This window comes from Schistocerca cancellata, chromosome 11 (genome assembly GCF_023864275.1).
Source record: "Schistocerca cancellata isolate TAMUIC-IGC-003103 chromosome 11, iqSchCanc2.1, whole genome shotgun sequence".
Lineage (NCBI taxonomy): Eukaryota > Metazoa > Arthropoda > Insecta > Orthoptera > Acrididae > Schistocerca > Schistocerca cancellata.
In genome coordinates, this window is record NC_064636.1 from 48,236,103 (window position 1) to 48,248,884 (window position 12,782).

The 12,782-nt window shown below is 44.1% G+C and overlaps 1 protein-coding gene across 1 annotated transcript in view; it reads right to left on the minus strand.

Moving 5' to 3' along the window:
- The window catches only part of LOC126108172 (protein roadkill-like), an 85,526-nt gene that overhangs the window by 46,277 nt on the left and 26,467 nt on the right, over positions 1-12,782 (minus strand). Inside the window, exon 2 of the mRNA XM_049913414.1 lies at positions 5,708-6,284. Coding sequence (XP_049769371.1) covers positions 5,708-6,273 — 566 coding nt within the window. The 5' untranslated portion in view covers positions 6,274-6,284. The remainder of the gene's footprint in view (positions 1-5,707; positions 6,285-12,782) is intronic.

Consider the following 12,782-nt stretch of genomic DNA (forward strand, 5'->3'; position numbering starts at 1 on the left):
AACCAATTGAAAATGAGAAAATTATTTCCTGACGTAATTTCTTTGACACACTTACCACATACGCGCACAAAATAATACAACAAAACAAACACATTTCCAGAATACAAAAGGACTCACAAGCTGAAAACTTACAAACACACTCAACAAACACACACTGAGAGCACCACACAGAAAAGAACCAGATGGTACACCATGACCTACACACATAAACTAACACACACAAGCAGAGCCAAAATAAAAAAAATACCACACACACACACACACACACACACACACACACACACACACACACACAAACGTGTACACAAACAGATAAACCAAAACATTGCATTGAAACAATCTTTCAGTTCATAGTGCTGTGGAGTGTGGGAAAAAACTGCAAATTGGCATTCATAAGAAGAACAACACCAAAAATGCAATGGGAGTGTAATATGTAAGAAATTGTCCACACAACCTGTAAGTACAGTTCAAAACATTACTACTTAACAGGAAATACCAACCACCAGAACTGTTTATAACCTATAGGCACAGTGACAAAAATGTAAATTAAATAGCTAACATATGTACATATTCCAGGCCACTGATAACGCCTTGCACAAAATAAACTCAAAACGCGTATGGCACTAAAATTGTGTTTTATTCAGTTGCTGTCAGATGGTCCATAAGTAAAAATTATCAATATACTGTGACGCACAAAATACTTCATGCACCATTTTCGAAGGTTTAAACAACAATCCTCATGACCTTCAAGAGTACAATATTCAATAAGTCACTCCATGAATACTTTATAGCTACAAATAAAAAATTATGATTGATAAATATACTTATTCCAACCTGCATGACAACATGTCAGACAAAAGTCTATGATATTATGCATGAATCTAGTTGTTTCAGTTAAATTATGGGTGGTCCTTTTAGGCTACATGCATCAATGTAGTATGCTACATGAGGAAAATTTATGGACTTTCTTACGCACTTGCACGGTACATTTTTAGGCCTCCTTTTTCCACATGGAATTTATATGGAGGGATTATCTGTGCTACATGAGCTACATTTACTAAAGACAAGCCTCGTCTTTGCCAAGATTGATGGTGTTAATAATAAGAGAAGAAATTCTAATAATGCATCTCTTCTTTTAGTAAAATTATAAGCCTCTATCACAATAATAAAGAACTAGAAAATAATTAACGTTCCTTGACACAATGGCACACTACTGCAGTCATAAATGTGACAATGGAGAACATTCTGGAAGTTTGATTGATACTTGTTGCTGAGTTTGTTTTGTACGATCTAGTGTTGGTGTAACTTAAACTCTTACAAGATCACAGCAGCTCAGGTGGGAAAAAACACTTCCTGCAGAAATTTCTGTAGCCTACAATAATGCCAGTAGTGCAGCTGACAATTATGTGATTTTATTTCAGTGATTACAAAAACAACTCCAAAGTACATATTAGGTAGCTGAGGCAACTAGTGACCACTGATATGGATTAACAAGGAAAAGAATGTTTTGTAAAGGCTGTAATGAACCTCCAGGGAAACGGAACGCTCATCCAGTGACGAGCATCCTTCGTTAACAGCAAAACAGTGGCACTGCATTGAAAGTAGTTTGGTGGTCTGTTAAAATTGCTCTGGCTTCATTTGCTTAAGCTCTATATTCGAGTCACTGATCAGCCAAACACTTGACTAGTATTAACAGACCCTCTTTGCCTCCGGTGACTTCTGTTGAACAACATAAGGTTCCACTTTCCTTCCTAATCTACAATAAAGCCGACGCTCCTTCACTACCTGCTGGAGGAGAGTCGGTGTATGTTGGGCCACGACAGAGGCAGACGTCCAGCTAGTGGAAGCTCACCATTAACCTTTCTTGCACCAGAAATTTTATTTCATCCCTGAAACAATTGTCATGTAAAGTCACGGCACACTTATTTGAACTTGCAATGTTGAAAATGTTGATGCTGAAATGGGAATCTAACCCAGATATCTCTTTCTGCCATCTTTAACACTTTTCGGACAATACAGTTCAATCGTTTTGTTGAGTCCCAACATTCCATAGTTATCCAGGTTTCAATGAATGGGGAAGGTCAGGTTTTAAATACTGGTTGGGTACAAAAATTTTTGCTGTGGGATTTCAAGTTGTAGCATCCGCACTGCAAGAAATGTGGAAAGCAATTATGATTTTTAGCATTTGTGCATGCAACGTCAACAATAACAATTGGTGCCAATTTTGACCCTGAAACAGGCAGAGAACTTTTTATCCTATCATTTCAGATTTATAAATTCCACTCCTAGTGGCTGGTGGAAAAGTATTTGACAGGTGTGTAGCCAGTGGTGATAGCATATACAGGGTTAAGAGTCCCAGTCAGCACAGAACTTTTCCTCGCATAATTTCTAGTTCAGACATGAGCATATCTCACTGGTGGTGAAATAAACCGACATTGTGTATCTATATGTGGCTAGAAAACAACATGATATATGCTGGGTTCGAAATGCAGCAGGGGAATACTTTGTTGTATAATCATTTCAGTTTCATCATCCCTCTAGCGGTGAAAAATTTTGATACATAAAATTGTAACAGTTTACTGTGCTTCATTCACAATCCCTGCCCAAAACAAAACTTTATGCCCCATCATATCAAGTTTGAAAAAGTGCATATGATGTTACATGCGGTTAAAATGATAGTTAAGATCTGTAGTGACCGGATTGGAGTCCTGGATCCCAATCCAATACAAAAGCATGTAGTTTGAAGCTGAATCTTGCTTTTTGAAATCTCATTTATTGTAATTCACTTCAGTTTACAAGCACTGAGGACCGTCATCTCTGGTAAAGGGTTTTCTGATATTTACATTACTGTGGTATTGGTTTTCATATGGACGATAATAGACAAAGTGCAAGAAAGTTATGTGGCTGCATACAAACCAGGTGGAACGCAGTTCAGGAAATTTGGCTGCTTCTGAGCATGGTAACACACGCATATAAATTTGACAGGCACGACACTCGTCTGATTGTCAAACATTTCGTATTGTAATTAATGTGATACTTTGATCATCAGACATCGTTCAAAGCCTGTCTTAAAACTGGTCTTTGAAAGGTACAGCTAATGAAATGGTTGACAGCGTGTTTCAAATTGAGCTGGAGAAGGAAATCAGTACAGCGGGCAGTAAGGCACGGTGAACCTCGTGATTTGACAACAGAAAGAGGCTGTGGTTGTGCAACAGTTACGTGTCATAACAGTATTACCACATTCATCTCAATTTCATTCATTAAATATGGTTGACAGGAATTTAAGTATTTTTCAAGTGAGTATCCTCACTTTGTAAGCACACATGAAACCATGGGGTAGTTTAAGTAAGCTGTGTCATTCCCCAGTGATGGAAAAACACACACTAATGTGTGTGTGTGTGTGTGGGGGGGGGGGGGGGGTGATGAGCAATGTTTGTGATTCATGATATAAGTTGTGCTGTAAACTTGCTACTGAAATAAAATTAAGTTTGTCCTCCACAAACAGTAGGTATGAATGGTAAATTCCGTGAGAATCTGATGTCTATCTAGAAGGGCTGGCATGGGTACAAGGGGGAGTAGGATGAACATGGGATAGTGAGACATCCTCCCCAAAAAATGGTAAAACACTGTATCACTTCACTGTGTGAAGTGGACACTGTATGAAGTAAAAAATAATTCTGCTTACATGTGGTTTTATACATCTTATTTTAATTATTAAAATCATAGGTACCTGTGGTGTATAAAATTTGTGTGTAATACTATGTATAATTTTGAGAGGCGGGGGGGGGGGGGGGGTTGTCAAGTGGAATCAGTGAAAGACAGAGGCAGTTCCAGAACCAAACATTGTATATGTGTCTGTAACTGACACCCAACAGTGTGGGAAGTATGAGGCAGTGAACTAGGTGAAGATCACGACAAGAATCTATTATACATCATCAAGAGAATTTTTAAAATGTACACAAAGATTACTGTTAGTAAAAAGATTCCCGTTAACAAAAATTTTTTCAAACATAAGAGCTCGAGTCATTTCCCACAGCGTGCATAACGAGTTTGGAATAATGTAATGTTTTAAATTTTTTTCAAGAATGTAAATAACAATTGTAATATGTTTATTGCTTAAACAATGAATTTTGATGTTAATCTTTATAGAATAAAAGAGAAAGACACTGAATGATTTACAACACTGGCTCTATGTTCATTACAATTGGTTCAGGGAATGCACAGTGTCATCTCGAACACAAGATTTCCAATATGTAAAATAGCACATAAAATAATACATAAGTATTAAAATCTAAATGAAAAATAAATGATCATTTATCAGTGTTAGTGGCTATTAGACTCGTATGAACATATGTAACTGTAAGATGGTGCAGAAAAATGGTAACTCTGGTCGCACAGACACTTTAATGGTCACAGACTATCAGAGTTGGAACAGCAACAATGGATGGGACAGATAATGTCATAAGGTGTGCCACAGGAGAATGGAAGCCTGTAGTGTTCACTGGGTGGCTATAGTGAAGCCATAGATCCACTGAAACACACCCACACAGGGTGGACACCTGTTCATCGAATACACAGTAAGGCACGGTATTCTGTGTGTGTCAGAAGGGAACGTATCCAAGCACTGCGTGAGCTTTATGTAATGCTGAGTACAGAGGCGAACAAAACGAGGTGGGAAGACTCAACTTTATGGGACCAGCTGGAACTGCTGCTAGGTCTGGCCTGTGAACCTGCGAGGTGGTCTCAGGCTGCAAGAGGTTTGAGCAGTCAGCCACTGGGGCACCGATGCTTACTTCACCTGGTTTTCTGAACATCCTCTGTACAAGCCCTCACAGCAGAGCATTCTTTTATATTATGTGCCTTTAGAGCAATTAACATCTTCCGTGTACTATCTGGATTTGGAGAGAACTAAGAATTATCTTGGGATAGTTACTGGCATATGGCTTGCACGTGGAAAGAAAGTGACCGACAACTACGTAAGAGCCAAAGCTGTAATACTAAGGTGTGAATAGTGATTACTCTGATAATCTGCTTTTATACAAGACGAAACTTCCACAGGTCAACATCAGCCATCTAAATTTGTAAAAATGTTACCACCATCCTCTATAATCATTCTGCAGTACACTACCTTGCTCGAGGTGTCGATTGTAAGTGACTTTGTCATCATCTTCATGCAGTGTGGCACTATTCAAAGGTGTCTCATTGTCATCAGCCACAGAGGCAATGGACAACTTTAGAGACCACTTCATGGGAACAGGCCTACAGCAACGAGTACAGGCTGCCGGTTGCAAACTACACCCATCACTGTGTCTGAGCCTATGCTGGGCAATACAGCTTTGTGTCCACAGCAGTCTGCCTCATGCTCTATTCACACAGTGAGTGTACCCTCTGTCATGACAGTTGATGCTGAAACCTAAACAACCACTTTCTGTATACATGTAGTTTAATATAATGTCCACAAACTGGCTCTTTGATGGTTTTTGTTAGCTAACATACCTGGTAATGAACACTGTTCAGTTTAGGGGTTCACTGAAACTGCTACACGAGGGTAATGATAGCATTGTGAGCTATCGTGAAATTACTGTCTACGATGGTGTATTTTACAGCAGACACACATCTGCGAAAATTCAGTGGGAAAAATTATACAGTTGGAAATACACACACCTAGAACCGAGAGACACGAATGAGTTGGTTGTCTCACACTTACCTGGTTTGTGGTGGTGGATCGTACAGCAACCGGCTCACTTCGATCAAGTCTTTAGGTTGATGAAGCATCGCATCTGCCCACCCCTGAGTGGCCATCACCTCGTGTGTACGAGTCTTAATAAATTCGATGGCGGCTCGCCTGAGGTCACTGCAGGAGTGGCGGACTGCGAGGACGGCCGCGGCCGCCGCGGTCTCCACGGTCAGCTGAGCGGCCACCTGCCGCTCGCACTCCGCCTTCAGCCCCGACGCCCCGTACTTATCCGCTGCAGTCAGCAGCTGGGGGGCCGTGCCGGGCCGCTGGGGGGCCCGCAGGGTGTACAGGTAGGACACCAGCTCCCTCAGCACCGGGCCCCCGATGTCGGCAATCCTCACCACGCCAGTGCAGGCCTCGAGGGTGTCGTGGGCGAACATGGCCGCAAATACGGGGCTCCTGTCCGCGAGGACGGCCCTGTGCACCACCAGCCGAGTGTCACCTGCCTCGAGTATCACCATGGCGTCGTCCCCGACGTCCAGCAGGTCCCCCAGGTCGACAGCCACCGTCTCTGTGATGTCCTTAACTGCTTCCATTGCGGACGATTCTGAAACACGGCAACACGGAGCAGCCGTTTCAGCATACAGGTGACTGACGATACTTCTACGAGTGACAGCCACATCTGTTTCCAGCGACAGTTGATAAATACAGGGTGAGTCACCTAACGTTACCGCTGGATATATTTCGTAAACCACATCAAATACTGACGAACCGATTCCACAGACCGAACGTGAGGAGAGGGGCTAGTGTAATTGGTTACCACAAACCATAAAAAAATGCACGGAACTATGTTTTTTAACATAAAACTACATTTTTTAGTTGGAACCCCGTTGGTTTTGTTAGCACATTTGAACATACAAACAAATACGTAATCAGTGCCGTTTGTTGATTCTACAATGTTAATTACATCCGGAGATATTGTAACCTAAACTTGACGCTTGAATACCACTCCTCCGCTGTTCGATCGTCTGTATCGGAGAGCACCGAATTACGTAGGGATCCAAAGGGAACGGTGATGGACCTTAGGTACAGAAGAGACTGGAACAGCACATTATGTCCACATGCTAACACCTTTTTATTGGTCTTTTTCACTGACGCACATGTACATTACCATGAGGGGTGAGGTACACGTACACACGTGGTTTCCGTTTTCAATTACGCAGTGGAATAGAGCGTGTCCCGACATGTCAGGCCAATAGATGTTCACTGTGGTGGCCATCATTTGCTGCACACAATTGCAATCTCCGGCGTAATGAATGTCGTACACGCCGCAGTACATCTGGTGTAATGCCGCCGCAGGCTGCCACAATACGTTGTTTCATATCCTCTGGGGTTGTAGGCACATCACGGTACACATTCATCTTTAACGTACCCCACAGAAAGTAGTCCAGAGGTGTAAGATCAGGAGAACATTTTCATTTATGACATCGGTAGCACCTATCATCACAGTGGGTAACGCAAAGTTGTTCAATGCGCTAACAGTTTCGCAAACCGTCGACTTTTACACGCATGTTCGGCACAAACTGTTCTCCTGGTTTTCTGACGACCGACTTTCTCTCTCGTGGTATTAATCGTGTTTCGACGTCTGAGCTCCTGGTTCGGTTCTCGCCTGATTGGTTCGTGACTGCAGTCCAGAAAGGACTGCCGCTTCGATCGCCTGGTCTGTACGGCCGGCAGAAAACTTTTTGTTCTAACTTAATCAGATTTTTACGTTTTGCACAAACTGAACACCGTTACAGGTTTTCACGCTAATTAAGGCCGTGTAAGCATGGTCTCTTCCGAATGTAGTTTTGACCAAAATGCGATGCCGGTAGCTGGAGTCCAGAGTTTTTCTTTATCGTGCCTTTTGCGTTGCTCTGCAGATATTTCCATAGCAAGTTTGAAACGCGTACGTTTCATAGGCAGCGATGGCGAGCCACAGAATCTCTGACCAGAGAGCATGTAGTCAGTGCAGTTGCGAGAGAGTAATAGCGCGCGAGAGTTCAGTTCTGCTGCGAGGCAGTAGTGGTACGTAGCGAGTCGCGAGAGCATGTAGTTGCTGTTGCGAGTTAGCAGTTGTGTGTGAGGAGTCGGCGGGCGTCGACATGGCTCTATGGTCGAGATTCAGGACGAGGTAAATTTTTTAAATAAGGTAATGAAGCAGCTTTGCGCACATCTGATAATGTAATGGATCTTAAGTGTAATTAATTTGTTCAAGAATCGCCCCAATAATAATTTTGTTTTCAAACCAAGCATTTTAACAAAACAAAGAATCCCTTTTTGAAATAATATTTTCCTTGCATTTCCTTAAAGAAAAGTCTCCCTTAAATTAAAAAAAATATATATATATATTTGCGATGCATTTCCTCCAAGCTATGCGAAAAATAAGGGCAGATGCAGTATTACTGACGTAAGAATTTGAGTTTAATCAGGGCCTAAAGATCGACATTTCGGTCTATTTGTGTTTTCATTGTCACTGAGATTTCATTTTTTATTGAATTCATATCAGCTGAGATTTCATTCATTTTTTGTTGAATTGACTTAACATTTTTGTGGGGAGGTTACACTTTGCTCCATTTATATTTAAACATTGTCTTTCAAATGTCACGGAGGAGGTTACAAGTTCCATACCGTGACAAATATTTCTTTATACCTAACCCAGAGGTGAAACAGCAACTTTCATAAATGCAGCTTTGAAACTTTTTAATGCAATGAAATATTTTCTTAAGAATTTTCATCCCCTATTCCACTCCTTTAGGGGTTGAATTTCCAGAAACACTCAAACACGTATTTTTTTATTTTCTGACTGAGAAACCAAACACTAGTTTTTGTAGTTCTACCTCCAAAATTACCTTAATAGAGACATTTCTCAAAAATCCTTCATCCCAATTTCACCCCCTTATGGTTGAAATTTCGCGCAATCTTCTTACACGCACCTCCTGGAGATTTCCAGTTTCGGTTTGGGCTGGGACATGGGTCAGACGGGCAGGACATTCCCTTTTATGCAGAGAGATTATTAATTAATAATCATACAGTAATTTTTGCTCACGAATTGACCTGGTGACCGATCTCGAGTTATTTTCCGTCTAAGCTTATGGCTGATGCCGTTTATTTATTCCATACTTTTATCTTTCGTTACTGTGTAAAACCAGTCGCACAGTAACAATTCGTTTACAAGTGTATCTGGATTTTTTCGTATTTTCATTATTCCTCGGAACATACGCGTTCCCAAAGTAACAGGGAAAATTAGGCGCACGCCTCATGTAAACATCCTAATTAAACGGAAGTCCAGCTCCGTTATAACTTGCGTAGTTACAGTTTAGCGCAAGCCGCACCTCGACACATGTTCAGTCATTCTGCGTATATTTCGGGTGACCTAACACAGTTATACAACCGCTGTGAAGAACCGTAACCGAACTACACTCCTGGAAATGGAAAAAAGAACACATTGACATCGGTGTGTCAGACCCACCGTACTTGCTCCGGACACTGCGAGAGGGCTGTACAAGCAATGATCACACGCACGGCACAGCGGACACACCAGGAACCGCGGTGTTGGCCGTCGAATGGCGCTAGCTGCGCAGCATTTGTGCACCGCCGCCGTCAGTGTCAGCCAGTTTGCCGTGGCATACGGAGCTCCATCGCAGTCTTTAACACTGGTAGCATGCCGCGACAGCGTGGACGTGAACCGTATGTGCAGTTGACGGACTTTGAGCGAGGGCGTATAGTGGGCATGCGGGAGGCCGGGTGGACGTACCGCCGAATTGCTCAACACGTGGGGCGTGAGGTCCCCACAGTACATCGATGTTGTCGCCAGTGGTCGGCGGAAGGTGCACGTGCCCGTCGACCTGGGACCGGACCGCAGCGACGCACGGATGCACGCCAAGACCGTAGGATCCTACGCAGTGCCGTAGGGGACCGCACCGCCACTTCCCAGCAAATTAGGGACACTGTTGCTCCTGGGGTATCGGCGAGGACCATTCGCAACCGTCTCCATGAAGCTGGGCTACGGTCCCGCACACCGTTAGGCCGTCTTCCGCTCACGCCCCAACATCGTGCAGCCCGCCTCCAGTGGTGTCGCGACAGGCGTGAATGCAGGGACGAATGGAGACGTGTCGTCTTCAGCGATGAGAGTCGCTTCTGCCTTGGTGCCAATGATGGTCGTATGCGTGTTTGGCGCCGTGCAGGTGAGCGCCACAATCAGGACTGCATTCGACCGAGGCACACAGGGCCAACACCCGGCATCATGGTGTGGGGAGCGATCTCCTACACTGGCCGTACACCACTGGTGATCGTCGAGGGGACACTGAATAGTGCACGGTACATCCAAACCGTCATCGAACCCATCGTTCTACCATTCCTAGACCGGCAAGGGAACGTGCTGTTCCAACAGGACAATGCACGTCCGCATGTATCCCGTGCCACCCAACGTGCTCTAGAAGGTGTAAGTCAACTACCCTGGCCAGCAAGATCTCCGGATCTGTCCCCCACTGAGCATGTTTGGGACTGGATGAAGCGTCGTCTCACGCGGTCTGCACGTCCAGCACGAACGCTGGTCCAACTGAGGCGCCAGGTGGAAATGGCATGGCAAGCCGTCCCACAGGACTACATCCAGCATCTCTACAATCGTCTCCATGGGAGAATAGCAGCCTGCATTGCTGCGAAAGGTGGATATACACTGTACTAGTGCCGACATTGTGCATGCTCTGTTGCCTGTGTCTATGTGTCTGTGGTTCTGTCAGTGTGATCATGTGATGTATCTGACCCCAGGAATGTGTCAATAAAGTTTCCCCTTCCTGGGACAATGAATTCACGGTGTTCTTATTTCAATTTCCAGGAGTGTATGTGTGGCATCTGGAGCAGAGAACAAGTTTTCCAAGCATTTCTCAAGAGAACTTTCAGGGATTAACGATCTCTAAAACGTCGCTGCACTGCTGTTAGGGTTTTCCGGCAGTGTCAGGCGGCGTGCATCGCGTCAGCCCAGAGGGGGCGGCAGGGCAGCCGGCTGTGCTGGGAGCGGAGCCTGTGCGCATGCGCAGCGCCGGTCAGCTGGCTCGCCAAAAGGAGTCAGGCATCACGTACCGCTCACGGATCGCATCGGATTTATTTCAGCCACAGACGACACGAAAAGAAGTTTCATCGACATGGACTTTTAGTAACTTCCAATTTGGGTAGAAAATTCGACGTTGGCTACATAGATTTTATTTCTCATTTTATTATTTGTTGTTATGCAGGAAAGCTCCCGAACCAGATACGCATGTTGGGTGCGACATTACACAAGTAAAGGCAGCAGAATGGGCGTTCTGTTCCTACTTGTCTGCGTTACTTGATGCACTGTTTTATTTTTTTTTACATCTTCACTCCCCTCCCACACACACACACACACACACACACACACACACACACACACAAAATGCGACACTGTAGTTCATCTCATATCTGATACACGTTATCAATATTTCGAAATTCTGCCGTCCGTTACCGCTTTAACACACAGCATGTGATACAGCGTGTCCTACAGAGACTGGCATTCACGATTTGTGCAGCAGTTTCCGCAGTCCATGGTCTCGTGGTTAGTGTCCCAAGTTCGATTCCCGGCCGAGTCGGTGTTTTCCCTCTCTACGGGTCTCGGTGTTTGTTCAGCCACCATCATTGCCGGTCGGTTTCACCGCCGCGCAAACCGACAAATTCGAGTGAAACAGGAGGTCTTTCTCCTACCGGCCGAGCAACCCCAAACGGGATCATCTCCCGGTCAGTTCACTTCATTTTTAGGGTTCCAGGCTAGGCGCAAATTGAGACGCATATAGCGCGTGTGGCGCGACGCAGCGCAGCGCGCATTTTCCTAACTTCAGGTTCAAATGGGGCCGCGCAAACTGCGACGCGACGCGACTGGGACGCGACGCGCGGCGTTGTGGTTGCGGCACAGTTTCTGGCGACGCGCGTCACGCGAGCACCGCGGGTGGGGGTGAGGGTGGGGAGGAGGAAGGCAGTCCTGCCGTGTGCTCACCCCGGCATGGCGCGTATGGGCAGTGGAAGTATTGGCCGTCCCAAAAATACAGCCTTATGGTAAACCGAATTTTATTAACACTGAGTAGTGTTTCGTCTTTCGCCGTTCAAGCGCTCCATCTATTTACGTTACTACATAATAGTTTTCAGTTGCAAATATCTCTACAGTTCTTTTGGTTTGTTTCTTCTTTTGTCAAGAACAATGGACAGTTCAGTAACTGGTGAGCCCTTAGCCAATGGCATTATTATCATCTTCTGCCTCCGCCATGTTTTCAGATCGTAAGAAGGGATAGACGATTCATCCTGAGGGTAGTGAATAAGGAACTAAGGAATAATTATAAAATCAAGTGATTTAGAAACGAGGCAGAAAATTAAAATAAGGGTATCTACTTGCTGCCTGTAATGCTGACGTATCTCTACGATCTGCTGCAAGAAGTCGAAAAGGCGTTATTTCCACAGGTATGACCTCTTTCTGCTTCTGATAAAACGTCGAAGATATGAAGTACGTAGCTTTGACTGTCGTTACTTGGATATAGGTGTAATAACAGACATTATAGTATGTACCTGTGGACATTACATGTCCACTGCAAGCTAGAAACACTCGAAAAGCAGTCAGAAATAACAATGTTTCAATTGGCTCGCCAAGATGAGAAACAGCATTTCAATTCCAGAATGAGTTTCAGCATTTCAATTGTTGCATGCACATTATTCAGCATTAATAAACTAATTATACAAATGAAAAAAAAATGGTATTATTACGAAAGTAGGAATATCCTAAAAGAGTGTGGTGCTTAGATATATTTAATTTGTTGAAATGTTCTGCTGACAAAGGGGGATTTACTTTCACGACAATGTTCTTCGAACTGCAGCTCACAAGGCACACATGGCCAGCGTCTGCATTCCTGTCGCGCGTATTGTCCTCCGCTGCTGGCAATACACTGATCATTGTGTTGTGCGACAGATCAATTCTTTCTTTCTCTCAGTAACAACTATTTCATTCGCTATCACACAGTTTGGCCAGAGCAGTAGGTGAGTAACCAGCATCCGGCAGGTGCGTATT